The 27,983-nt window shown below is 48.5% G+C and overlaps 1 protein-coding gene across 12 annotated transcripts; it reads left to right on the top strand.

Annotated features, from left to right (window-relative positions):
• The first annotated feature begins 43 nt into the window (after positions 1-43).
• Ppcdc (phosphopantothenoylcysteine decarboxylase) lies at positions 44-27,946 on the top strand. Of its 12 annotated transcripts, none has more exons than XM_075965774.1 (8): positions 44-101; positions 2,479-2,542; positions 5,251-5,410; positions 20,702-20,797; positions 21,651-21,779; positions 22,155-22,230; positions 26,476-26,644; positions 27,043-27,941. In XM_075965774.1, the coding sequence occupies exons 3-8, from the start codon at positions 5,276-5,278 to the stop codon at positions 27,182-27,184; spliced, it is 747 nt and encodes a 248-aa protein (XP_075821889.1). In that variant the 5' UTR covers positions 44-101; positions 2,479-2,542; positions 5,251-5,275; the 3' UTR covers positions 27,185-27,941. The 12 variants fall into 12 exon arrangements, 11 of the variants coding, with proteins under 11 accessions (XP_075821889.1, XP_075821887.1, XP_075821891.1 ...); XM_075965772.1 differs by having other exon boundaries at positions 5,229-5,410; positions 27,043-27,940; XM_075965775.1 differs by lacking the exon at positions 44-101 and adding an exon at positions 109-509 and having other exon boundaries at positions 27,043-27,942.
• Positions 27,947-27,983: the final 37 nt, after the last annotated feature.

The raw sequence follows: 27,983 nt of genomic DNA on the forward strand, positions 1-27,983 counted from the left end.
CTCCCAGAAGGCTATGCGATCACGTAGCTTTCTCGCGTGCCATTTAGAGACGGAGGGTAAGGGAGCCTAGATACCGCGATACTTGGGAGAAGCTGGAGCCGGTGAGCCATGGAAGGGGCTGGAAAGCCATGTCCCTGGGTCCCGCGTTGGTGTGGCGGTGGGCGACTCCCCTCTGACTATGGGTCCGAGTGAGGGTCTTTGTATTATGTGTATAATGTGGGGCCACGGGTGTGACCTCGAGCTCAGAGTTGGGAGTTAGCAGCTGCACCTCTGCCCGCTGACATGCTCCATCCTTGACCAGAGTTGATCAGTTTAAAGGCGACGCAGTCAGAACACCCACACTTGACGCTTGCCTTTGAAAAACTGCAGCATAACCTGCCTCCAGAGAGACCTAGGAGCGTCCCGAAGTGCAAGCTTTTTTAAAAAATGACACTTATTTTGAAGGAGGGTTGCTATCACGGCGTGCTTGTGGAGGTCATAGGACAACTTGAGGGACTCAGTTCCACCGTGTAAGTCCCAGCATTTATATCCAGGGCCTCAGGCTTGGCTGCAAGCTACCTTACTGAGCCAACTTGCCTCAAACTGTGTTTTAAGTCAGTAAACTAGAGAAAGGAAAACCCTGAGAGTGTTTAGCTGCTTAATCCCTAAACGTACCAAGCGGCATTTAAAAATTAGAATGAGGGCAGTTTTTGTCCGAAAAAAAAATTCCGGATTACTGACCATTGGAATATTGGAAGCCAGAACTAGAAAATGGGCGGGAGAGATTCCCAGCTTCAGGAAGTGTGGGTGCTCGGGAGCTGGTGGTGTGTCCTCAAGAGGTGCCCAGATGGAACGGCAGGAGCCTTAGAGCCAAACACGCCTACTTCTGGTTTGAGGGAAATCCATTAGAATGCCAAGCCTTTTGACTGAACGAGCTTGCTCTTCCTACTGTTGTAAAATGGGTTTAGGTGCCAGGTGGTATGGGTTTTGGTGTAGGGTGGTGACATTTTCCTGGCTACATTTTTGCTCATTTTGTTACTGGCAGATGTCCATGAAACTTTAAACTTTGAGCTTGACTAAATGAGAGGAGACTTACATGTCACACAGAGGTCCCCCCCCTCGTGTGTGTGTGTGTAGCCCAGAATGCACTATGTAGACCACACTGATCTTGAACTCATGTCTTGAAATCTGTCCGCTTCTTCACAAGTGCCAGGATCAAAGGCATGTGCCATCAAACCCCACTTTTTCTTGAATATGCATAAGAGTAAGTGTAAGTTCGTGCCACGTTCTGTGGTTATAATACAGGTCAAGTAAAAATATAAAAAAGTGTTTTATGCATATGCCGCTTAAAATAAAACCTGGTCTAGCAATAAACTGTAGCCAGCACATTGGTAATAGAGGCATCTCCCTGTACCTTTACCTCAGCCTATGAAGGGTGGAAAGAAAAATTAACCCTAAGTTCAAGGATAGCCAAGAGTAACTCAAGTTTGACTCTAGAGGTTTAAGCAGAACATTGAACCATATGACAATAAAAGCTTGTCTTTTGAGTTTTCTCTCGGGAGGGTAAGTGGTGGTGGGAGAGAATTAGAGTGGTCAGCTCCTGGACATGTCTGAACAAGCATGGTACCTAGGTCAGGGAACACAGACATGCACTGACTTGTCTGTTCAAACCAGTGAACTCGGTGTTTAGGACGGAGGTTTAGCTATCCTAACTGCCCTCCGGAGCTTGTGCTGGAAGACTTGTGCTCCGAAGCCTCAGAAGGTCCATCACCAACCAGCTAGGAAGACATACAAAAAGATCCATTTTAAAGTGTAGAAAAGAGTTTCTCGTGTTACTGTGTTTCAGGGGTTACATTTATTATGTAAGCGGCGGATTTTTTCCTCTTTCTGAAGGGTAGAGAAAGTGCAGGTTTCTGGCTGTGGCTCTCCTGCATGGCTGACCGCCCTGGTCCCTGAGCTCAGCCTGTTTGTAGTGACCTGCTGCCTGCTTGTCCTCTCTTCTCTGCTGCTCACAGTTCCTATGAGTGGCAGGAGATAGGGAAGTGAGGTGCTGCCTACAGTTATCCCGACTTGATGAATAAAAATTTAAAAAGTCTTTAATAGAATCTGGGTGGAGGAAGAGAATCTGGGCTTAGAATTTGATCTTAGCAAACCCTTGCCAACTATCACTCCCCCTGGGACCCTGAGTTTGAACATATTTGACCTCACTTCCAAATATCGGTTAAATAATCTAGTTTCTATTCTTCAATTATAAATCAGGCTCTCTCCGCCGCCGCCTCCCTCGTACCCCCAGAAGAATGGCTTTGGTCCTGAGCAAAGCTTGGCTAGCAGATCAGGCAGTGTATCTTGGGCCACAGTGCCTGCTGTGGGGAACAGTTGGATGAGCAGGGCAGAGTCCGGCCTGTAGTTTAATTGACAACTTTATGGAACCTGACCCTTGGGAATTTTATCTTGTGAGGTTCACAGACTGCAGAGATGAATTGTGCTTCTGTTTTGTAGGACTCTTCCTGTTCTTGTGCCATTTGGCTGAAGTAGGACGGAGTCAGAGTTTGAGGACTGACAGGTAAGATTTGCTGGAGAATCAAGAACGTGCTTCTCATGGAACAGGGCTACTCCTGTAGAGGACCCGAGTTCATCCCTATCCCTTGTGTGCACACCCATGCCAGGCAGCTCAGAACTGCCCCAAATCCAAGATGACCGGATGCCCCTGGCCTCCGCGAGCATCTGCACTCAAGTGTACAGAGTCACATATGTCCATAAAATTAAAAATAATTAGCAACAATAAAAAACCCAAAGTGTCTCTCACCCGCTTTGATGTGTTCTGGGGAGCTGGCTAGTGGGTTCCATGGACTTTGTCAGTTGTCAACAGTGTGCGGAGACTTTTTGGTGGACTCATTTTTCTAACAAGCCTGGTCCTGGTCGAGGTTCCAAATTACAGAAAAGATTCAAAGTGCTGTCGGCAGGGTGTGGGGGCGGAGGTCTCCGTGTTGTCCTCTTAGCCTGAGGACTTGTTTCCTCAGGCTCTTTCAAAGCTACAGCAGGAACTTCTCTAAATCTCTATTCCTTAAAAGGACTCAAGATTCAGGGGTTGAGGTGGAATCCTGCTCCCCAGAGGCTGAATAGCAAGCAGCTCATCTCAGAGTTTCCCAAGTTCTCTCACTCCTTCTCACACTGCCTAATACCTCCTTATTAACCCTTCTCCACCTGGCTCCTCCCTACAACTTCCTGTGTCAGCTAGTTGCTGACATAGCCTCCTGACCACAGGTGAATTTTATTTAATCAAACAAATCTTTGCATCATTAAACACATGTTCCAGAGCATAAACAAAAGTAACACACCTTAAAATAATATTCTACAACAGCTTGGTGATTAAGAGAGCATATACTTCTCTTGCAGAGGACCTGGGTTCGATTCCCTAGACCCACATGGCAACTCCTAACCATCTGTAACTCCAGTTCCAGGGGATCTGACATGCTCTTCTGGCCTCTGTGGGCACTGTACACAACTGATGCACAGACATAACACATAAAACACACATAAGCAGTAAATATGTAAATAATGCAAATCTTTGAAAATGCTGGCAGGTTGAACTTTAGGGATGGGAATTGTACCCAGGGAACCAGTCTGTGCTTAATCCCTTTGAGAAGAGTACCTCAGCTCTTAGGGTATATGCCTGAATGTTATAGGCAAATGCCAAACAGAGAGGCGCCTGTGGGTATCCAGGCATGGAGGGAGCTGGAGCTACTAGGTTCTCCTTCCATGCCGATCTTGCCCTTTTGGAGAACATCTTCTAGGGTTTTCTGTCTCATAAAAAGAGCCAGTTATCTCTGTCTTTTGCATTTACTCAGGTTGTACTGGAGGACACTTCAGAAATCAGCTGTCCCGCCGGGCGATGGTGGCGCACGCCTTTAATCCCAGCACTCGGGAGGCAGAGGCAGGCGGATCTCTGTGAGTTCGAGACCAGCCTGGTCTACAGAGCTAGTTCCAGGACAGGCTCCAAAGCCACAGAGAAACCCTGTCTCGAAAAACCAAAAAAAAAAAAAAAAAAAAAAAAAAAGAAATCAGCTGTCCCTAGCCCTATATAAACAGAGTTTTGAGGAGGGGATGATTCTGATCCAAGGCCATATGCTGGGTCAGGAGTGCAACCTTGGGCAGGACCTAAGACTCCTGCTTTACAGGGCAGGTTCTGCATGTAATTCATTCAGCAGATACTGAAGATTTAAGTGAGGGGAGTGGTGGTTGGTGATTCATCTGCTCATATTTTGGGAAATTCTTGGTAGGGGAGAGGCGAAGGAAACTGATGTATAAATCAAGTGAGAAATCATTGGATAGGTTCACTCTAGAAACACTCCAGCTCCAGCTCATCCCCAGAGTCTCTAAAGGCAGCTGCCCTCCACCCATCTCTGCCCAGAGTCAGCCCTCAGTGGCCGTGGCTGATGGAGTGAGGTGTGCTGGGCCAGCCGCCAGAGCACAGGCTTCAGTGTGCGCAGCAGCCCAGCATCACAAGCACCTGCCAGAGGAGGAGCCCAGCCAGCTGCTCCCGCGGAGTGGTCTGCTGCCTTGTGTGTGGCTCGTAGAAATCAATCTGCAGGTTGTTGCTCAGCCTGGTCCACAAATATGGGACAGGATTCCAGAACAAGTCTCTTGGCTGCAGAAGCACCCTTCTTGCCTATGGTTCCACTCACCAGCATCTTTGGACCTCATCCTCTTTCCCGCCCCTTCAGCAGCCTGCCAGGCCCACTGTCGTAACTCCCCACTCTCCACCACTAGCCACGGTTCCCTCCTCACATTGCCAGCTCCACTGCCATCTTTCTCATAGCAAAGCGCCAGGTTCTCACCACCCTTGACATTCTGGCCCAGATCTGATCATGCAGCCTGTCTGGCTCTTCCTAACCCCCTCATGACTCTTCAGCTTCTCTCTTTACCTATACCTTCTTTCCAGACCCTCTGTTCTCCTTCAGACCTCTTCACTTGGCAGGGTTATTCCTTCTGAAGTAATTTCTTTCTGTCTGAGAAAATGCTTGTCCTTCAGGAATCAGCCGGAATGGCATCTTTATGTGACATAATCTCCGGCACAGTCACTGGCAGCCATGGCACAGGTATAGCGCACACAGCATTGTATGGAGAGGAGGCCTGACTTGATCATCACACACTTTTCTCCCAGAAGCTGGGAGATCGTCTAGGGCATAGCACAAGCTGCATGTTATATGACTGTGTGAACGGAAAGGACGCCCTTTATTCTGTTTTAGATTCTAAACCTGGGCTTTCTAGCTCCCAGAAAGCCACCAGATGCCACATGGAACCAAGGGCCCCATGCCCAGCTGCCATACCCTCAATGGAGAGAAAGTTCCATGTTCTTGTGGGGGTCACTGGAAGTGTTGCTGCCCTGAAGCTGCCTCTTCTGGTGTCAAAGCTTTTGGACATTCCTGGGGTGAGTATCTTCTCAAGGCGGGTGTAGTGGCTTCTGGCGCTAGGGAGTCAGTGCTCCTGAGCCAACGCACGGCTGCCGGGATGTTCTTTTCCTAGCCCTGGGGTGTGCTGGGGGCGGGACACACAGGAGATGGGCATGTACAGGTAAGCAGAAGGTAGATTAAATGAGATAGCGGGGGGGGGGGCAGAGCATGAGAAGACAGCGAAAGGGAGTGAGTGGAGAGTTCGGATCCCATATACTGACCCTGAAGAGTCGTGAAGTCCTGTGGAAGGAGAGTGCTCTGGAGAAGGGCAGAGAGTTTCCGCACGCCCTGCTCCCTGCTCCCATTTTCTTTTTTAAATTGTTTTTTTATTGAGCTATATATTTTTCTCCTCTCCCCTCCCTTCCTCTCCCCTCTCCTCTTACCCTCTCCTATGATCCCCATGCTCCCAATTTACTCAGGAGATACTGTCTTTGTGTACTTCCCATGTAGATTAGATCATTAGATCTTTTAGGGTCCTCATTATTGTCTAGGTTCTCTGGGGTTATGGACTATAGGCTGGTTTTTCTTTGCTTTATGTCTAAAAGCCATTTATGAGTGATTTCATATATTTGTCTTTCTAGGTCAGGGTCACGTCACTCAATATGATGTTTTTAGACCCATCCATTTGCCCTCAAATTTCAGGATGTCATTATTTTTTTTCCGCTGTGTAGTGATCCATTGTGTAAATGGATCACATTTTTCTTATCTATTCTTCCGTTGAGAGGCTTTTAGGTTGTTTCCAGGTTCTGGCTATGACAAAGTTTGCTGCTGTGAACATAGTTGAGCACATGTTCTTGTGGTATGATTGAGCATCCTTTGGATATATACCCAAAAGTGGTATTGCTGGGTCTTGAGGAAGGTTGTTTCCTAATTTTCTGAGAAATGGCTGCACTGATTTCCAAAGTGGCTGTATCAGTTTGCACTTCTACCAGCAATGCAGGAGTGTTCCCTTTTCCCCACAAACTCTCCAGCATAAGTTGTCATCAGAATTTTTGATCTTGGCCATTCTTACAAGTGTAAGGTGGAATCTCAGAGTTGTTTTGATTTGCATTTCTCTGATGACTAAGGATGTCGAACATTTCCTTAAGTGTCTTTCAGCCATTTTAGATTCCTTTGTTGAGAGTTCTCTGTTTAGGTCTGTACCCCTTTTTTAAAAATTGGATTATTTGTTCTTTTAATGATCAGTTTCTTTAGTTCTTTGTATATTTTAGAGATCAGCCCTTTGTCTGATGTGGGGTTGATGAAGATCTTTTTCCATTCTGTAGGCTGCCATTTTGTCTTATTGACTGTCCTTTGCTTTACAGAAGGTCCCATTTATTGTTTCTCTCAGTGTCTGTGCTGCTGGGGTTCTATTTAGGAAGCGGTCTCCTGTGCCAATGTGTTCAAATGTACTTCCCACTTTCTCTTCGATGTTGCTCCCATTTTCATTCCTCCCTGAACTCCTGGGCTTTGCTCTCCATTATGTCAGATGCGCTGCTTGTCCGTCAAGTGCAGAAAGCCTCAGGGGACGTTCATTGCCCGAACTTCTTGTTTTGAACCTCGTTCCCTCTGGTGCTCAGAGATAGTGTGATAGAGCGGGAGATTTTTCTCCCTCAGTTCTTGGCCAGTTTTGATTAGTTTTATATATTAATATTCAGGAGCAGAGATTCAAAGACTGCAGCAGGTGGACGGCTCTCTCCGCTAGAATCCCCTGTGGGTCCATGCAGCCTCCTGCCGTTCCTGTGTTCCACCTAATGCCCATTGCTTTGGGTTGGCCCTTGCCTGTAACTGCCCTTCTTGTCACCAAGTCTACAAACCCTCGCTCACACACCTTCTGTCGGTCCCAACCTGGTGGCTTTATTCTCCTTTAAACTCATTTGACATAAGGCCATAGGCTGCTCTGGCACTGCTTGTGTTCATCCAACACTAGTTTTGTGGGGCACACATTGTTAAGACGTGGAGAGATTAATTTTCCTTGTGTCTGCATAGGCCCTGAAGTGGGGCCACTTAGTGGCTGTGTCTTGCATGTCCAGCAGAGGGAGCTCCTCTCACACAGATGACAGTTGTGGGGCCTTGTGGGTGGGGAGGACTGGAAAGGCTTGTTTCTTTACTTTCTACTAACTTCTACCCAGAATGTCACCTCCTCTCTCTAAGTCCCTCCCTCCCCCAGGCTGAAATAAGTGAAGAAGATGCCAACCATGCCACAGTCAGGAATAGGGAGAATCTCATGGCCGCCCTCTGCCTCATGAGCCCAGAGCTTTTGGTAGGAGCCGATTAGCAAGAGCCTGGAGAGCAGGAGGCCTGGGAAGGGGTTCTGACGCAGTCACCACCCCCTGGGGAGAGAGGGACTCAGAATAGTTCCTTTTCCCACAGCCCTAGAGCAAGTGAGTTTCCTGGTAGAAGGATGGGGGTAGGGAGTCCTATCCCAGGAAACAGATGGCAGCCTCAGAGCACAGGGAATGGCAACTCCACCACTTCCTCCCGGCCCACGCAGTGTGGGGGTGTGAGGAAAGGGCTGCCTGCTGGGTGGTGGCTCCACCCACCCCAGGCTCTTTTAGCCTGGGCTCTTGGGAGGGAGGACAGGCTATGTCTGGAGCAGGCCTTGGCCGCTCTTTCTCTGGCCAACTGAGGCAGCCAGAGGGCACCAACTGTGGAGGCCTCCCTGTCACTGACTTGACTCAGAGCCTGCCTTTCTTGTTCCAAGTAGGGATGAGTCCTCCTGCCTATCCCCCAGGTGTGGAAGGGGAAGGCAGATGACACAGTGACAGCAACTTGGCTCAGGGCTTGGCACGTGGAAGCACTTAACAGTGTGTGTTTCCTGTCTGGCACCCCTCCTCTGGGCTATGTCACAGCCTTTGGGCCATCAAATGGCTTGAGGCATTGAGGTTGTTGAGACACCAACATGGGAAAAGCCCTTGAAACTACAGCCCCTTTTTGTATGTGAGGGTCCCTATGTCCTCATCCTGAAGACTGGCAGCTGGCTAAAGTTAGTTTTGCCCATGGGGCTTTGTGAGGTATTGGTAACCAGGGGTAGACCCTAGTTTGTGTGGTGGCTACTTTCCTCCCTTCTCAGCACTCCTTCGTCCAGTTTCTTCCCTGGGGTACTGAGCTTCCCAGTGCCCCTTTACAGCGGAGTCCAGGTACCTTGGAGCAGCCCCCTCAGCTCTTTGCTGGGTTGATCACTCATATGAAGAATGCTGTCTCCGGTTCTCTTGAGGACAAGCAGCTTGTGAATAGACAGTAAGCATCTGAGTATACGGGTTGCAGGTGGCTGGGACATTCTGCATACATCCCTGGCATGCAGGCATACACAGATGTCCTGGGAGAGCCGCTGGCCTGGAGGCTGTGCTGTCACCCCACAGCAGGTCAGAGAGATGTGAGGGCCTTTGGCAAGTGGAGTAAGCAGGCATAAGTGGTGGACTTGCATAAGCAATTGAGAGGAGTCACCAGCAAAGCCCAGGCACCTTTTTGTGAAGCCAGGATAAGACAGCAGGGAGTGGGAGGAGAGGCTGAGCCAGACCTGGTAGCACACACCTGTAGTCTGAGTACTTGGGGGGGGGGCAGGAGGAACAGGAATTTTCTTCAGCTGCAGGAGACCCTGCCTCAAAAAAAATAATAATAAAATAAGGTCTAGAAATGGTAGCTCAGATGGATGCCTAGCATGCAGAGAGTTTTGGGATTGCGATCTCCAGCACCACGTAAACCAAGAGTGGTGGTACAAGCCTGTAACCCTAGCACAGAGGCAGGAAGACCAGAAGTTCATGATCCTCCTCAGCTACATGTCCAGTTTGAGGCCAGTCTGGCCTATGTAAGACCCTGTCTCAAAAGGAAAAAAAAAAAATACGAGGGAAGAGGCACAGAGGTTTCCTCACCCCGGGACTCTGCTGCTTGCTGTCTTTGTCTTCTTTCTTAGCCTTCATCATTTTATCCATGCAGTGGAGAGAAGGCAGGCTTGCAAGAGATCTGTTCTGGGGGTCTTTTTAACTCTGGCATTGGAAGATTCTAGACACAAAAGCAGAAGGGACTGGGACCCAAAGGCCATCTAGGAGAATGTTTTGTAACTCCATAACTATTATATATGGGGACAGCATTTTCATCCAGGTTGTCAACTCAGTGTTTACACCTTGTGGGCTGAACCGGGAAGAGAAGACAGCACCAGAGTTACTTTTCAGGGCAGGTGGCAGCAGGACTGAGGACAGAGGGAGGGAGTTAGTAGCCTTTGGGTTTACAGAAAGGTAAGTTTCTAGCATTTCCATCAGGACACCCAGGGCTGAAGATGAGGATGGAGGGCCGTATGGAGTTGATTCTGCTTTTCCAATTAGTTTGTCGAAATACAGAAAAATTTAAATGTTCATAGCCTTTATTTCACTCCTAGAATTAAATCCTGTGGTTGCAAAAGTTCACTGATATACAAGGATGCTCGTTATAGCATTGTTGATGAGTTGAAAACAAACCCTGAGTCCAGCAGTACAGAGTCTAGTGTACTCATGGTGCAGCCTCTCAGAGGGTTACTCAAGTGGATGGGAGCAATGAAGTGATCCCTTCCTACTAGTGTGGGGCATCCCAAGGATGGGAGGAGCAGAACAGGATTGGGCTATGGCCCACCTGTAACCTTAAGTGGTTCTATATACAGCCTGTTCCAGGAACAGAAATCATGCCTTTGTCTCTAAAAGTTAATAAGCAGTTATCTTGCAACCCTACCTTTGTTCCGAAAGGATTGTTATGACTACATTATTATGACTACCTGTTATTAGAGCCACCTGCAACCATACCTTTGTTTCAGGTCGTTACGACTAACATGTTATGATGTTCTGCTCCCGTAACCCCACCTGTTTTGCCCACCAAATCCCTCATTGGAAACTCCCTACCCCTGAGCTACAAAAGCCTTGTCTTCCTCACATCTAATTCTGACATCTTAAACCCTGCCTTAGAGGGAGGCTGCCCATGTACATGAAAAAAAAGCTTGCTTTAATAGTTGTTGCTTTAATTTTGTCATGATGATTTGGTTCGGTGGTCTTTCTCCTCATGTCTTTGGGACTAGCAATGGCTCAGTGGTTAAGAGTGTATACTGCTCTTCCAGAGGACCTGTGTTGAAATAGGGGCAGCGGGGCTGCATCCCTGGCACCCCCGCCGCCTGCACGGCTAGCTTTAGCTTATGCCCCGAAATAATTACACGGAAACCGTATTCTTTTAAACACCACTTGGCCCATTTCTATCTAGCCTCTTCTAGGCTAGCTCTCGCACCTGGACTAGCCCATTTCTAATAATCTGCTGTAGCCCACGAGCTGGCTTACCAGGAATGATCTTAACCTGCATCTGCCTGGGGTAGAAGAATCATGGCGACTCCTGACTCAGCTTCTTTCTCCCAGAATTCTGTTCTGTTTACTCCTCCCACCTATGTTTTAACCTATGAGGACCAAGCAGTTTCTTTATTGATTAACCAATGAAATCAACAGATTGATATATGACACTCCCACATCAGACCTGAGTTTGTTTCCTTGTTGGGAAACTAACTCCAGTTCCTGGGGATCAGATCAGACCTCTGTGAATCCCCAGAGATTCACACACACACACACACACACCCCAATTAAAACTTAAAAACAGTTTATTTATTTTATGTAAATGAATGCTCCATCTGCATGTATGGCCTGCTGGTCAGAAGAGGGCATCAGATCCCATTGTAGATGGCTGTGAGCCACCATGTTGTTGCTGGGAATTGAACCTAGGGCCTCTGGAAGAGCAGCCACTGAGCCATCTCTCCAGCTCCAACAATTAAAACTTTAAAAATAAAATATTTAGCTGGAGCCGGGCGGTGGTGGCGCACGCCTTTAATCCCAGCACTCGGGAGGCAGAGGCAGGCGGATCTCTGTGAGTTCGAGACCAGCCTGGTCTACAAGTGCTAGTTCCAGGACAGGCTCCAAAACCACAGAGAAACCCTGTCTCGAAAAACCAAAAAAAAAAAAAATATTTAGCTGGGTGGTGTTAATCCTAGCGCTCAGGTGATGGAGGTGGGTCTTGTATCTTATCTGTTGCTTTCATCGGTTAACTAATAAAGAAAACTGCTTGACCTGATAGGACAGAAAATTAGGTAGGCGGAGTAGACAGAACAGAATGCTGGGAGAAAGAAGCCGAGTCAGGCAGCCACCATGATTCTCCCACTCCAGACAGATGCAGGTTAAGATCTTTTCTGGTAAGCCAGCTCGTGGTGCTACACAGAATATTAGAAAAGAGTTAGATTAATATGTAAAAGCTAGCCAATAAGAGGTTAAAACTAATGGGCCAAGCAGTGTTTAAAAGAATACAGTTTCCGTGTAATTATTTCAGGTATAAAGCTAGCTGTGCAGGTGGCCGGACACCAGGAATGTAGCCCGCAGCTCCTACAACACTTAGGAGACAGAGGCAGGTGGTGAGTCTCCAAGTTCGAGGCCAGCCAGGCATACAGAATGAGTTCCAGGACAGTCAGGGCTACACAGAAAAATCCTACCTGAAAAAAAAAAAACAAAAATTTAAAAAGTGACAGGCCAGGTGAGATGGCCCAACAACACAAGATGATACCCTTGAGTTCAGTCCTCCTATAAAGATGGAAGGAAAGAATCAACTCCGAAAAGTCCTCTGACCACACATATATACCAAGGCATACCCACACCCCTAATAAATAAAACAAGTTTTAAATGATGGGAATTTGAATCGAGATCTATGACATTTCATATATTATTTACATAATTGGGTACACCGACCTGTGCAATGCCTATGGCTGCCTCTGAGCTTGTCAGTTGGGACAATGTTCAGAGTTCCCAGCCCATTCTAGAAAACATTTGTTGACTCTGAATAAATGTCATATGGTGCCTCTGTTTTATCTCTAAGACTACCTGCAGGTTTCCCTTTGGAGGTACTCGTGGAGGGAGATGGGCTTCATTTTGTATCATTCAGTTAGACTTTTGTTTACTAACCTGTGTATATACTTTTATTCTTTAAGACAGTGAAGGTTGAGGTAGGTGGGGTATATTATGGAATATTCTTTTTGTTCTTCCTTTAAAATTTTTGAAAAATCTTACATTTATTTGTGTTTGTGTATGTGTGCACATATATGTGCTAGTGTGCATGTGCCATGGTGTCTGTGTGCAAGCCTGTTGACAACTCGCAGGAGTTGATTCTTTACTTTTATAATGACGGTCCTAGGAATTAAACTCAAGTCATCAGCCTTGGCCCATTGGCCCTATGCTTATATTTATTTATAAATCTATGTATTTATTGAGGCAGATTCTTGCTATGTAGCTCAGAATGGCATTGATGGCTTGAATTGCAGGACTGTGCTGTGAAGCTCTGCTTTTTTTTAGTGTTCATCAAGGAGAGGTGAGTAGGAGAAACCAGGCTTGGCTTGGGTTCTTCCTTCTTTCTAGTTAATTTTCAGGTGGCAGCCACCTGTGGTCTTGGTATGGAAACTCTGAGACCTATATTTCTGCCTCAGCTAGCTTGGCTGGCCCCTACTTCCTCTACTTGCCGGCTTCTCACCCACAGTTCTAGGGAGCGAACTCCATGGGCATGGGTGGCAGCCACCTCTGGGCTTAGGCAGAGTGTCCTGTATTCTGAGACCCTTCTTTGATAGGGAAAACCCATACAGATGACCCAGTGTCAGGGTCCTTCACTGCATGTGCCAACCAAGAGGCCCAATGCTAAAACTCTGATGTGTTGTCTTCATCCCAGGGTAAGTACATGACAGATGTTGTTGGAGTGGACTGTTACCATATTCTCAGGCGTTAAAGTATCTGTTGGTGGGGCTGTTCAGCCAGTGTAAGAAGTCTTGCTGGAGGAACTGTGTCACTAGAGGTTGGCTTTAAGAATTCAAAGATTCACATCCTTCTCTGTTTGCACCCTCTGCTGCCTGCTTGTGACTTAAGATCTGAGCTCTCAGTTTGCTGTTCCAGTTGCCTGCCAGCCTGCTGCTACTCCTCCCCACAGTAATGGTGATGCACTCTTATTCCTCTGAAAACATAAGCTCAAATAAACCCTTCCTCCTCTAAGTTGCCTTGGTCATAGTGGTTTTACCACAGCAGCAGAAAAGTAGCTCCTACAGCAGGCATTATCTCATTAAAGTCCTTGGTTCCTGTGGGGACATCATCACATGTAGCTAGAAATACCCACTCATCTCTGCCTGCGCAGAGATCTCAAGTACTCAGTGGCCACCAATAACTGGTGGTGACCACACTAGACAGGACTGGTAAGGCATTTCCACTATTGCTGTGAGTTCTTATTGGGTAATGTAGGTTCGTGGCTCTCCGCTAGAGCAGTTGTGTCTCTAGGGAACATTGAACAATGTCCAGAGACAGATTTTGGTTGTCATAACTAGGGATGGTCATGTTACTGGCTTCTAGTAGAGAACAGGGATAGAGACTCTGACCGTGGGATTTCTCTCACACTGGGACTGGGAAGTATTTCTGCACAGATTTCTTTGATTGCTGTCATAACCTGGACTAGACCAGGGGCCTGAAGCAGAGGTTAGGTATCACTGCAAACTCGGTTTCTATTACCCATGCCCCGCAATTCTCTAGGATCCCCAGATTCCAGAATCAGCAGAGAAAAGGAAACCAGACTTGTGAACTGGTTTCAGGAAGGAATCTCTATAAATGCTAGACAAAATGCAGACAACTTATGCAATCACGTCTGGCCAGACTTCAGTCACATCACACAAAGAAGTACAGGTTAAAAATACTCAATACAAAACCTAATCTTAAGAGCGATCTCTAGGGGACCAAGCACAGAGCTGCCTCTCAGGAGTTATGCAGTGTGGAGGAAAAGACCTTAATGCCCAGCTTTGTTCCTCTAGGACCCACAGGCTCTTCAGAGAAAGCACTGGGGGCCTCTTTCCTTAGGGCATTTTCTCCACTGCCAGAACTCTTTGGCATTTGTTGCCTGATGTGCATGAATGAATGAATGAATGAGTGAATTATCTCTTTCTCCCTCCCTCACCCTCCCTCCCCCCTCTGGGGTGTGTGTGTGTGTGTGTGTGTGTGTGTGTGTGTGTGTGTGTGTGTGTGTGTATATATGTATGTGTTTGTGAACATGCTAGAGTGCTGATCCAGAACCTACCCAGCCCTTTGCTCTCAGGACTGTTTGGCTAAGTGAATGAAGATGAACTAACAAAACCATAGGATTGATGAGCCAGATCAAGTGCCATCCCTTTAGAACCAGCCTGGGCTTGCCCAGTAGCACTAGACTTGGGGAAGGGCATAAGGAAGGACCTTCCCGTCATACGTTCTTCACATCACTCCTTAGGTGAATGCACTGCCCCAGGAGGCTCCCTAGCATGGGGCTGTATACCCTGGAAGTGTAGTTAGAATGCGAAATCTTGAGGAAAGATCTCAAGCAAAGTTTTTTTTTTTAAAGATTTATTTATTTATTATGTATACAACATTCTGCCTCGATGTATGCCGGCATGCCAGAGGAGGGCGCCAGATGTCAGTACAGATGGTTGTGAGCCACCATGTGGTTGCTGGGAATTGAACTCAGGACCTCTGGAAGCGCAGGCAGTGCTCTTAACCTCTGAGCCATCTCTCCAGCCCTCAAGCAAAGTTTTTGCTTAGGGTAGGAAGCCTAAAGGATGTCTGAGTGGAGATCCTCAGGAGGTGGTGGGCATGTGCAGAGGCACCATAATGACTCTGAGATACTTTATGGCATGCAGAGAGGAAAGGAAGTGAAGAGCCAGAGAACCCTCTGAACAAGGACAGTACCAATTTGGGAATGTGTCTGAGCTAGCCCTAAGTAGTTTTCCTTAGAGCTGGCAAGAGGCGTGGGTATTACAGTGGAGTCCTTAGAGCTTCAAGAAGCAGCTTTCCTAGAGTAGAGAAAGAAAACTCAGTGTTGAGGAGAGGTGGGAAGCTCTTAGAGCTGAAAGCTAAAAGCCCCTTACCACATTGTGTAAGTTTGAGGCTAGTCTGGGCTGCACGAAACCTTGTCTTAAAACAAGACAGGTGGTGCGTGCCTGAGCTCCAGGCCAGCCAGGACCACACAGTGAGACACTGTCTCACAGAAAATAAATAAAGAGTGGAGTTCTTCAGTGCTCACTGGGAAAAGGCATGACAGTAACGATTTTATTCATGTCTTAGTGTGTGCATGTACCTGCAGAGGCCAGAAGACACTGGATCCTGTGAAACTGAATTTGCAGATAGTTGTGATATTGTGAGCTGCCAAGTGTACGCTGGGAGCCAAACCCAGGTGCTCTGCCAGAGCAGCAAACCCTCCCTTCAGCCCTTTAGTTGTATTTTAGATTCGAGATTTGAGACAGTATTTTTGGGTTTAGGTGTTTGTGGTTTTTTGTCTTGTTTTGTTTTGACCTAAGATTAGAATCTAGGCCCTCACACGGGCCAGGTAAGCTCCCTATCACTGGCTGTATTTCCTAGCCCTACATGAGCTCTGTAATGGATGTCTTCCTCGGCCACCTGGGGACGGTGTCAGGCTGTTTATAACCAGTGAGAGAAGCCATTCTTGTTGGGGACATACCTGCTCAAAGGCCTTTGTCGATCCTAAGAACCACAGAAGATGTGTGTGATGGCACAACTATAATCCCAGCATGCAGCAGGATTAGAAATTCGAGTTCATCTTTGGCTACATAGGGAGTTCAAGGCCAGCCTGGGCCAACCTTGTGTCACACACAAAAAGAAGGGTACAGTCTTGACTCTCTTCCCTCCTTCCCTTCCCCAAGCGTGTGGGCCTTGTGGAAGGTCTCTTGTCCTTATCAGTGTCTTTGGGGGCTACTGATGGTGGTACAGGCTGAGAGTAGCCATGAGGAGCAGCAGGATTAAGATTTTTGGAGCTGGCCGGGCGGTGGTGGCGCACACCTTTAATCCCAGCACTCGGGAGGCAGAGGCAGGCGGATCTCTGTGAGTTTGAGACCAGCCTGGTCTACAAGAGCTAGTTCCAGGACAGGCTCCAAAAACACAGAGAAACCCTGTCTCGAAAAACCACACACACACACACACAAAAGATTTTTGGAGCTGCCATAGTCCAAGCAAGCAAGCAATGAGCCAACTGTGGTAGGTGCGGGGATTTACAGAAAATCCTGAGGGATTACAAGCCTGGATGTGGCCTTAGTAGTAGCATGGATGAGGACTTCGTGAGTTTCTGCTGATTGCAAACCCTGTATCCATTCGTGGGAATCGTGGCTGTAAGATGAACCACCTGGGGCTTGGTTTGCTTTTGTTCATTTGCTTTTGAGACAGGGTCTTTCTGTATCTCAGGAACTCATGATCCTCCTGCTTCAGCTTTCTGAGTACACTCATTTTCTTTTTTCCTCCTGCGTCTGCTCCTCTGTTTCCCTCCTTCCTTCTTCCCTCCCTCCCCCCTTTTGAGACAGTGTCTCACTGAGCCACAAGCCAGCCTCAAACTCTTGCTCCTCCTCAGCTTTCCAAGTGCTAAGGTTCTGGGCATTGCTGCCACACCTAACTTAACTAAACAGGCCTTTTATCTGTTTAGTTTTTTTCTCTCATTTCCTTGTGGAAATTATTGGTCAGACTTAGCCCCCCTAGATTGGCCTTCTGATTGTTTTCATAGTTTTATATTTTTGTTCAAGTATATACCACCATTTCTAGCTTTGCATTGAATTAAAAAAATTGTAAAATTTACTTCTTGACTCCTGAGACAGTCTCACTATGTACACTGGACAGGAACTTGGTCTCTCAGAGATCATATTGCCCAAGTGCTGAGTTGAAGATGTGAGCTGCCATGCTTGGCTGCACTGAAGTTGTATTTCACTATCATTTAAATTTGCTAGAGTTCTTCCTGTTCCCTGAATAGTCCTTTAAAAAAAATAGCACTGATAGCTCATCAGTTAAGACAGTGTCTGCTCTTGCAGAGGACCTGGTTTCAATTCTCAGCACCCACATGGTGGCTCACAGCTGTCTGTATTTCCAGTCTAGTGTGTCTGACGCTCTTTTCTAGCGTTTGAAGGCACTGCATGCACATGCCATGGATATACACACAGACAAAACATAGACATAAGCAGAAAGAAAATAGCACTATGTTCTTGTTTCTCGGGTGCCCCCCTCAGCTCTAGCTTTCTCCCTCGTTGTCTGTGAGTTTCTGTTTTCTGTTCAGTTGTTTAATCTTGTTCTCTGACCTGGAGGGTTTTCGTCAAATGGCTGCACCTATTTGGCTGTGAAAATCTGGGTGGAAACTTCTCTCCATTGCCAGCACTCAGCTGGGAGCGAATGATTCTGTCGAGGGTCCTCAGAATTTAATACCTCAAAATTTCCTTCCTCGCAACCCCCTAGTAGTCCCAGGGTCACTTGGGTTTTCCAGGAAAACCCTCCCAGGTCTCCTGCCTGTAGACACAGTGTGAGGGCTCAGTTAGAGCCTTCCAGTGTCTGAGCATTCTGTGGGTGCACTTCTAGCCCGGGGCTCTGTGGCCTCTGTTTGACAGCTCACCTGGCTGTTAATGTCTGGTTGCTGGGTTGGGATGGAAGCTGGGAGTCTTTAACTGCCCTGTACAGGGTGGAACAGCCCTGAATTCAGCTCTGACTCTTGCCTGTCCTCCAAGGTACTCTGCTCCTCTGTTCCCCAAGCTGCCCCCCTCCTCTCCTCTGGTGGGCTTGTTTTCAGTGGTGTTGTGGGCTCTTGGTATTTGGTCTTCTAATCTCATCTGCTAATGTTTCCTTCCACTTTAATTTTCCGTGTGTTGACAAGTCTTAATGGCTGTCATTTCCCTCCTCTGTTCTTGAGAGTTTAATTTACTTTACTTGGCTGAAAGTTTATTTTATTATTATTTTATTTGCAGTATTGGCTATCAAACAAAGGGCTCCCACATGCTAGGCAAACCCTGCCACTAAGCTACACTGCTAGCCCTTTTCTATCCTTTGAGACTAGGTTCCCAAGGGGGCTTCTTAGCCTTCTGCCTTGGGCATCCGAAAAGCTGGGCTTATGGGCATGTACCACTGCACCCAGTTTGAATATGAATGTGATTTATTTTTACATTTTTGTTTATTTGTCGTGTGTGTGCATGCACTGCACGGATGTGGCAGCTTGAGGGAGTCAGTTCTCTTTTCCTACATCAGATTCCAGGGACTGAACTCTAGGTGTAGTGGCAAGTGCCTTTACCTGCTGAGCCATCCTGCCAGCCCAGAAAATGTATATTTTGATCAGAAGTGTAGGCTATTATATATTTATGTTTATCACATTTAGAATTATGAATTTAGAATCTGGCATCTGTATTTTTCCAGTGTTGGAAATTGAACCAGGGCCTCTACTACTGAGCTTATGCCCTAATCCTCTCCCCCTCCTTTTTATTTACTAGATACAGCCTTGTGTATCCTGGGACGGCCTTGAACTCTATATCATTATTGCCCAAAGTGCCTTGAATTTCTGATCTTCTGTCTCCACCTCCTGAGTGGAGGATTATAGATGTGTGCTACCATGCCTGGCTTTATGCCATGTGGGGATCAAACTTAGGACTCGGTGCCAGTTAGACAAGCGCTCCACCAACTGAGCTACATCCCAGCCCTTCATAGAGTCTCACTACAAGTATCCCAGGCTGACCTTGAACTCACATTCCTCTTGCCTTTCCCTTTTGAGTGCTGAGATTGCAGGCACGTGTCCCCACAGGCGGCAATTTCTGTTGTTTTATTTAGTACTTTCTACCTATTACGTCTTCTCTTTGCTGCTTTTCCTTTTCTGTCCTTTTCTTCTCCTGGTTGGGAAGTTATGCATCATTGAGTTCGTTGTCATTCTTCTCCTGTGTAACTAATGAAGCCCACACTTGACCTCCTTACCTTGTGTCCTGAAGACCCTTAGCACAGTCTCTCCCTGCCTTGGTGGATCTGGACTGTATCCATGTCTGCTTTCTGTGGAGAGACGGGCAGCCCTGCTTATTTGCCATTGCCTAGAACTGGCAAGCCTGTTCCTGGGTGTCTTAGAGAGGCCTTCGACTCTCAGTGATGATTTGCTTTAAGGGATATCTGAAGATATCCCTGAGGTTTTTTATGGGGCTAGGGATGATTGGTAGGAGAAATGAGACAGAATGGACAGGTCAGTAATTTTTGGAACCCCAGACCTGCAGCTACTACTCAGTTTTCCCTCTGAGATGTCAGCTTTTGACTCCAGTTTTGTTCTCTAGAGTTGTACACGGTATGGTGGGTGCCCCCTGCCCTGTGTGATGGGAAGGAGTGGCGACTAGATTGTGTGCAGAGGCAGTCTTGAGCCCCAATCACCAAGTTCTTATCGAGCAGGAATGTGGATCCAGCGGCGTAGGAGCTTTCAGTATTTGTTGGGTTTTTTTTTTTTTTGATTTTTTGAGACAGGGTTTCTCTGTGTTTTTGGAGCCTGTCCTGGAACTAGCTCTTGTAGACCAGGCTGGTCTCGAACTCAGAGATCCGCCTGCCTCTGCCTCCCGAGTGCAGGGATTAAAGGCGTGCGCCACCACCGCCCGGCTGCTTTCAGTATTTCTATGGCATGCAGGAAACTGAGTTTCCTGTGTGAAATCTTCCATTTGTACATAGGGTGAAACTGCTTATAACCCTGTCCAGGTGTCATGGCTGACTCTGGTCAGACACTATGGCCTTTGCACAAAGCCCTGGTGGTCAGTGATGCTTTCTGTCACCCTGTCCTAGCCGTCTTCCTGGATGAACTCCTTTCCTGACTCTGGTTTCTCCTAAGGTGTGACTTTCCACTCCCTTCCTCACCCAGTGAAACGTCCTCTTTGTTTGTATCAGTGCATTCCCAGTAATTGACAAGGTGAAGACACACCCATTCTCCCCGACAGGAGGGCACAGACTTTATTTTCCCAGAACCTGTCTGTAACCTGAGGCCCTTTCCCACACCAGGCCTTGTTCCTGAAGGAACTGTGCTCTCACTGGAGCGTGGATGCTGACATAGCATGCATACACCAGCTGTCAGTGCCTTGCCTGCAGCAAGCAAGCTGTTGGCATCGGGCTTGGTCTGTGTCTCCTTGGTTGATCTTTCCTGCCTGTGGTAGGCTTGAGTATTCTCCCATCATCTGCCTCCGGCCCCTACTGCCTGAGTGGCAGTGGCTGCGGCTTTATATACTCGAGGCAGTTGGTGACTCATATCTCAGCAGCCCCTTAAATAGGGAAATGAAATGTGTACACCTGGCAGGGCCTGACCTTTGAGTGACAGCGGAAGTAGCTGTGTAAACATGAAGTTCATTGCTAAGGGGAAGTCTTGTTCACCACCAGGCTAAGGAGAGCATCCGCCTGCACTCGCCCTCTTGTGGCCTTTATGCCTGTGACTCTAGTAACTTTTTTTCTTTCTCTTCTCCCTTCCCTCCACTTTCTTGGTGACAGCTGGAAGTCACAGTGGTAACCACTGAGAGAGCCAAACATTTCTATAGCCCCCAGGATGTTCCTGTCACCCTCTACAGTGATGCTGACGAATGGGAGGTCAGTGCTGGGACCATTGCTTTTCTTCCAGGAGGACAGAGCTATCTTCCTTCCAGCCTATGTCCTGGCTGCTGGAGCACAGTCTGGGCTCAAGTCAGTGGTCAGGGCCATCTGGGTAGAGGCAATGAGGAAAACATCTGTCTGGTTTCTGGCCTGCGGGAGGCCTGTAGTCCCGCCTTCTTCAGGCCGAGCTCAGCTTTGGCCCAGTGCCTGGGGTTGAGTGTCCTTGTACTTATCTGGGCTGATGAAACCACAGAGGAGCTCTGTTCCCACCACCCTTGTCCATGTGGCTCTCAGCGTCAAGGCTATCCAGAGTGTTTCACTTCCCACGGCCGCTGGCCATGCCTCTGCCCTCCTGCAGAGGGGTGGGCACCAGCTGATTTGCCAGGCGCGCAGTGTGGGCCTCATAGGGCTACCCTGCCAGGCATTTTAAAACATTCCCAGCCTTGAACATTTCTGGCTGGCTTGCCCTCCCGTCCTCCCCTCCCCCTTCATTTCTCATCGCCCCAGAGCCCTACTGGCTTGGACAACCCAAGCATCCGCCTCAAGCAGACAGGCCAGGAGTTCCCTGCCAGATGTCAGTTCTCTTGAAAACCAAACCATAAAGGGAATAAGCTCTGAGAGACAAGGAGCGTTTGTTTCCTCAGGCCTGGTTTCTGTCAAATTGCTGGTTCCATGGCCAATGCTTGCCAGCTTGACTGTGAGAGGGGACAGTGGAAAACTTTGAGGGAGAGCTAGGTGGTTTCCTTGGGTTTCTCTACTTATTGTACCTGGCCTATTTGGCCATCATCCCCTCCCCACACACACACTGAGAGTGACTGGGTTGATGGCCCCCATTGCTTTCTTTTGGCAGATGTGGAAGCGCCGCTCTGACCCAGTTCTCCACATTGACCTGCGAAGGTGGGCTGACCTCATGCTGGTGGCTCCCCTTGATGCCAACACTCTGGGGAAGGTGGCCAGTGGCATCTGTGACAACTTACTTGTGAGTGACTCCCAGTGTCTTTCCTCCCCAGCCTTGCTCCCAGTTTGCTGAGTGGCAGATCTCACTACAGAAGTAAATCTGTTATTATTGGGTGCAGGTCTGTTGAGCAGCCCCTGTCCTGGGCCTTTAGCACAGAGGCTGCAGGGCGGGGTCCGATGGATCGTCTGACTTTGCCAGTGCTATCTGGGGCTGTCCACCTCTCTCCTGCCCTCAGTGGTCAGCCCCTGCTCTCCCATCTTCCCTCACCATAGGCTGCCCTCTGCATGCACCTCCATTGGTTTCCATCTGTTCTACCTTCCTCCAGAGTCTAGAAACACTGTATACTCTACTAAGAGTGTCTGCTTCCTCATGCATCTCACATGCTTATTTCTCTAGAGTCATTTGAGCCCCAAATCTAAAACCCAATTCTCACGTCTATCAGAGAAAGCTTGGAAAGAAACGGGAAAAAAAGGTGAGAAGCGATTGCCAGGTTGGCTTATGCCATGAGACTTCTTGGGAGCCGCTCCCTTAGAAAGCATCTGCCTTTCTTTACGTGACCATCCTGAGGTCTTATGGTTGGTCAACTCCTCCCTCCATTTCTTGACCTTTCACCTCCCATGTTCTGAGAGCTTATACTGAGGACACAGGGAGCACTTGGCCTGAGAAAGACTTGTGATCACCCATGAAGGCAGGAGGAGTACTCCATGTTGACTGCTATAGTCTTAAAAGACCCCATTAGTTTGTGGAGTGTGCTTGGTGTTGGGCATTAAGTAGGCATTTACTAATACTGCTTGTATGTGGTGGGAAGTAATTTTTCATAAGTATTTTTGTTTGAATTTATTTGTGCGTGTGTGCGTGTGTGAGAGAGAATGCAGACTTCTCCCAAACTTTTGGCAGTCCTCTGCCTCTGCCTTCTGAATACTGGGATTACAGGTGTGTATTACTACACTCAGCTTGTTTTTAGAGTTGAAAAATGGTGAAGAAGGGAATATTGGAGATACATCAGGAGCTTTAGAAGGTCACATATGAAATTAATGTCCTCTCATCTGGGCCTGGTGGCATAAGCCTGTGTAGTCCTGGCAGTTTGAGAGGCTGAGGCAGGAAGATCAAAAATTCAAGGCCTGTGTGGGCTTCAGAACAACTCTCTAAGTAGAAAGTGAAAAGAGGGCTGGAGACGTAGCTCAGTGGCAGAATGCTTGTGTATTGAGTGTGAAACCTCACATTTACTCAGCCCCTGTCTGCTTATTAGGAGCTTTCCAGCTCCTCTTCCGGGAAGCTGCTGATGACTTAAGAACATAGGATGGGAGGAACACCACGCTGATGCTGTGGCCAGGAGCAGTCTGGGTAGACAGAGAAGCAGAGCCGGGTACAGTAGGTCCTTGCTGCCCAGAAGGACTGGGACTGGTGAGGGAGTTGCTTGGCCATGTACCCCAAATCCCTGGGCTTTCATTGGCAGGTTAGCAGCAGCTGATGTGGTAGAACACATCAACCTCAGAGCTGAACCCCAGCCAGCTCTCTTAGGGCTCTTCCTACCCTCTGAAAACTCAGGTCTCCCCTCCTTTTTGTTGTTGTTGTTAGCATTATTGTTACTATATGCCAAGCTTTTTGTTTTCTTTTTCAAATATAGCCGGTAGCTGAGCTGGAGAGATGATTCAGTGGTTAAGAGAACTAGATGCTCTTCCAGAGGATCCAGGTTTGATTCCCAGCACCCACATGGTGATTCACAACTGTCTGTAACAATCTGAGACCTTCTTTTGGCCTTCATGGTCAGCAGGCACACGTGTAATGTACAAACATACATGCAAGTCAAAATACCCACACACATATAAAACAAATATAATCTCACATAGCCCACTGGCCTTGAAATCCTGATCATCTTTGCTTTCCCTTCCTAAGTGAGGGCCTGGCTCCTACTCCCTATCTTTGAGGTTCTCTTCTTCGGGATTGGCTGAACAGTGGAGCATGTCCCCAAACTAACCAATGTCCTCAAACAGCTTCACCTGAACACAGATGTTTCAGACAATGTGTGGTGTTACGGTTTGAACTGTAAGCATCCTTGGTTGTGGGGCTACCTTCTGCTCAGTGGGTATCTTCTTAGAATCCCGAAAGGAAGCTCAGCCTGCTTCCTCTTTCCAAATCGCCTGTCTCCATTGGAAAGGTGCTGGAGAGCAGCTTCCTGTTAACGTCATTCTGCATTCCTGCTCTCTAGGCCCTCAGCCTCTCTCCCTCTCTCCCTCTCTCCCTCCCTCTCTCCCTCTCTCCCTCTCTCCCTCTCTCCCTCCCTCCCTCCCTCTCTCCCTCTCTCTCTCTCTCCCTCCCTCCCTCCCTCCCTCTCTCTCTCTCTCTCTCTGCTCTGGCCTCTCCTTCTAAACTGTCAGATCCAGAAAGAGGAGGTGATTCCCCAGGCTTGACAGTCTGGCTCAGTGCAAGTCTCTTGACTAGGATCCAGCCTCTGCCCTGCCTGAACAGGTTCCCAGGGGCAAGGCTGAGGCACTGAGTGCGGTGCCAGCCACGGCTGTGGGAACCAGTGTCCTCCTCTCCCTTGTACGCTAGTTGCTTTAGAGGAGCTGTGGTTTGTCCAGGACGCGCTGAGCTCCCTGTCAGACACTGGGGAAGCAGTCCTGTCAGAGGAAGCCAGGGTTCTGGCTGTGGGTGGTGCGCTCTACTTTGAGAGTGCTTAGAACCCAGCCCAGTCCCATCCCTACCCTGACACCATCAAGGGCCTCCTCTGGGTTTACAGAAGCTGCAGGTGGCACAGAGCCAAGAGGAAGTGTGACTGGAATTGTCCACTCATAGCCAGGTTGTCGTATTGAGAGCAGTTGGTGGGAAACCAACTCTGGTGTCTGGGATGACGCAAGCAGCCAGATTCTGAGGCTAATTTTTTTTTTGTCCCAGGAGAGGGTAATGGCACTGAGGGACAGACACTGGCTCTGGTCTGTATGTTGCATTGTTCTCTGCTCCCTCCTTCTTTCCCCAAAGGACTTTATTTCTGGGGAGGGGTGTCACAACTACTGTCTCCCCAGGAGCTTTCAGGAGGAGGTGCCTGATGTAGTGGGAGCACAGGAGCTATTTCTTTGGGAGGTGGTCCCTGACCTCCTGAGCCTGTGCCTTTGTTGTAGAGCCGAAACTTAGCACTAGGCCCTCAACTAAGAACTTTGAAAACTTTCACACTTCCGCTAGGATCTGGGGTACCCACCTCTAATTCCACCACCTAGGAAAACAGGAGACCAAGAGTTCAAGGTCATCTGTTACATAGCCAGTTCAGAGGCCAACCTGAACTACGCGAGCCAGTTCAGAGGCCAACCTGAACTACGCTAGGCTCTGCCTCAAAACATCACTGCCAATACTGCATAGCCATCAAAAGCATTCACATTCTGTTTTAGCTTTATATTTATTTATTTAGACAGGGTTTCTCTAGCCTTTCTGGCCTGGAACTTGCTGTATAGACCAGGCTGGCTTCAAACTCAGAGGGATCAGCGTGCCTCTGTCTTCCTAGGGCTAGGATTAAAGGAGTGTGTCACCATGCTCAGCTTCCTTCCTTCTTTCCTCCCTCCCTCTCTCCTTCCCTCCTTCCCTTCCTCCCAAAAAGGGTTTCTCTATGTAACCCTGGCTGTCCTGGAACCCACTCTGCAGATCAGACTGGCCTGGAACTCAGATATCCGCCGTCTCTGCCTCCAAGTGCTGGGATTAAAGGTGTGCGCCACCACTGTCTGGCAGCTCTTTCTTAAAAAGAAAAAAGAAGACAGACAGACAGACAAACAGACAGACAGGGTCCTGGTATATATTCCAGGCTTCAGGCTGTCCCTGAACTTGAGATTCTCTTGCCTCAGCCTGCAGAGGGCTGGGAGTATAAACATATGCCCCCATGCCCAGCATTCAACCATGGTTTGATTTCAAGCTTGTATGACTTCAAAGTTCACAACCAAAAGACGCTGAGTTAAATAAGGAGGGAGGGTGGGGGGGGATAGAGAAGGAGGAAAGGAGAGAGAGAGGGAAGGGGGAAAGACAGGGAGGGAGGATCTTAATTAAGCCCTTTTACAACTTGTCTCCTGTGTGACCTTGGTGTGGTCTAGCTTTGGGAAGTGGGGAGACTGCCCAGTCCAATGAGTTCTTGCGCCAGATCTTGTTTGTACCTAAATGGGCAACTGTTTATCAGTCAGGGAGTTGCAGCTTGCTCATCTGTGAACAGGGACAGGACTTTCCTTATAGGGTTACAGAAAGGATTCTTGAGATATTGGGTGAGAAAAGGTACCACATGTTGGATGTTTTCATTCTCAGGGTTTATTTGACCTAGAAGTAGAGCTGTTGTTGAGGAGAGCACGAACAGTCTGGTTCCTGGCCTTCCCGTGAATAGTGAAGCTAGCCTCCTGCCCCTAGGATTGCTTCCCAGCCCTGCAGTTGTGAGCTTGGGTAAAGGCTTAGACTGGTGGGCAAGAAGATTGCATACAGAGTGGAGATCTGTTGGAGGTATCGGGGGCATTGTGGGTGCTGAATGAGTATCTCCTGTGTCCAGGACTATGCCAGAGCCTGAAGGGAGATGATGTGGACTAAAGAGACAGCCCCTCCCCGCTTAAGGATGCAAGATCAGATCTGTGTAGGTGTGTGACACCCAGCCATCCCTAGTCAACAGCTGTTTTGCTGACTGAGGCTGGAGGACAGTAGGGGACTCGGGTACTGAGGAAGGGTGGTAGGCAGAACATTCCCCTCTTCTTCACAGACCTGTGTCATCCGGGCCTGGGACCTCACCAAGCCTCTACTCTTCTGCCCCGCCATGAACACCGCCATGTGGGAGCACCCTCTCACCGCACAGCAGGTGGGCATGCTCAAGGCCTTCGGCTATGTGGAGATTCCTTGTGTGAGCAAGAAGCTGGTGTGTGGAGACCAAGGTGGGTTTCTTGCCATACTCAGCCCAGAGCTATAGAAGGGGCCCTGCTTTGGGGTCACCTTTAGGTTCTATGGTTCAGTGGTTCTCTGGCCCTTGTGACCTTGGATAGAACCATTTTTTGAGCTCAGCTCTCATCTGGCAATGGGCAGAGTGCTAATTCTTGTTTCTCAGGTTCATTAGACTGGAGGAGACAGATGTGTGGAGTGTTGGTAGAGTCCCTCATAGTAGAACAGCACTGCTGTTGGAGTGACCCCAGGGCCTGTCCTGGGATAACTGGGAAGCGGTATGGTGGATCTAGCTCACAGAGCTGGGCTTGGGCTTCCCGGGCCTAGGATGTGGGTGAAGTGCACAGGGGAGATCTGAGTGGCAGCCACAGGCACAGATGAACTTTGCTTCCAGGTCTAGGAGCCATGGCCGAGGTGGAGACCATTGTGGGGAGAGTGAAAGAGGTACTCTTCCAGCGCGGGGGCATCCAGCAGAGTTGAACTGGGGTTTCTGTCCTGGTGTCCGTGCACCCAGTGAATTCAGCCTGAGCTGCTGAAGAGGGAAATCACCACAGCATGAAGAGCCTGTGTTCACGGGGCGGGGACTGGCATGCACCTTCTCAGAGCTCCTTGGGGACCGACCTTCTCCAAGTTAAACAGAACTACAGACCCAAGTCCTACCCTCTTCCAACCAGGAGATGCCTGCTTTCCTGAGGCCCTCCCGTGTCTTCCTGGGATAGGCCCCGAAAGCTGAAGCTGGGCAATCATGTTACTACTGGAAGAATAATCGAATGATTGAGGACCTCCTGCTTGGAAATGCTTTCAGGAACACGATGGCTGACGCTGGGCATGGTGGCTCATGTCTATAATCTTAACACTTAGAAGGCTGAGGCAGGATTGCCACAGCTTTGAAGTTGGCTTGGGCTACAGAGTGAGCCAGGCCCGTGAGTGTGACAGCCTATTTTAAAACAAAAGCAACCAGAAGAAACACCATAGCTCAAGATCCCTGGCACAGCAGGCTCCTGATCAGGCCTTGGAAGCTTCCATTCTTTGGTGCCCCGTGTCACACAGAGTCAGGAAGTCTATGAGGTGGCAAGACTCTTCACATTTCCCACAGACTGTACTGGGAGTCGGGGCAGGGATGGTTCTGGGAAATAAAGAAAAGTGACCTTAGGAGACTCTGTCCTTCTTTACATCCTGTCTGTGGCCTCAGAGGTCGAGGACATGGCCAAGTGAGGCCAGAGAAGGTTCTGGGTTCACCAATGACTAACACTCCCACATCCCTATGCAAGGTCAGAGCTCCTGAAGCACAGCTTGGGTTCAGGTGACCAGCTGTGGACCAGCTGTGGGCCTTGA

The sequence above is a fragment of the Microtus pennsylvanicus genome, chromosome 3, assembly GCF_037038515.1.
Source record: "Microtus pennsylvanicus isolate mMicPen1 chromosome 3, mMicPen1.hap1, whole genome shotgun sequence".
NCBI lineage: Eukaryota > Metazoa > Chordata > Mammalia > Rodentia > Cricetidae > Microtus > Microtus pennsylvanicus.

Bases quoted from the DNA above. Each gene is read 5' to 3' on its own strand.
- Ppcdc (XM_075965774.1), top strand. From the start codon at position 5,276: ATGGAACCAAGGGCCCCATGCCCAGCTGCCATACCCTCAATGGAGAGA. The intron at 20,798-21,650 runs GTCAGTGCTGGG...TTCTTTTGGCAG, and splicing joins GTGATGCTGACGAATGGGAG to ATGTGGAAGCGCCGCTCTGA. The intron at 26,645-27,042 runs GTGGGTTTCTTG...CTTTGCTTCCAG, and splicing joins GCTGGTGTGTGGAGACCAAG to GTCTAGGAGCCATGGCCGAG.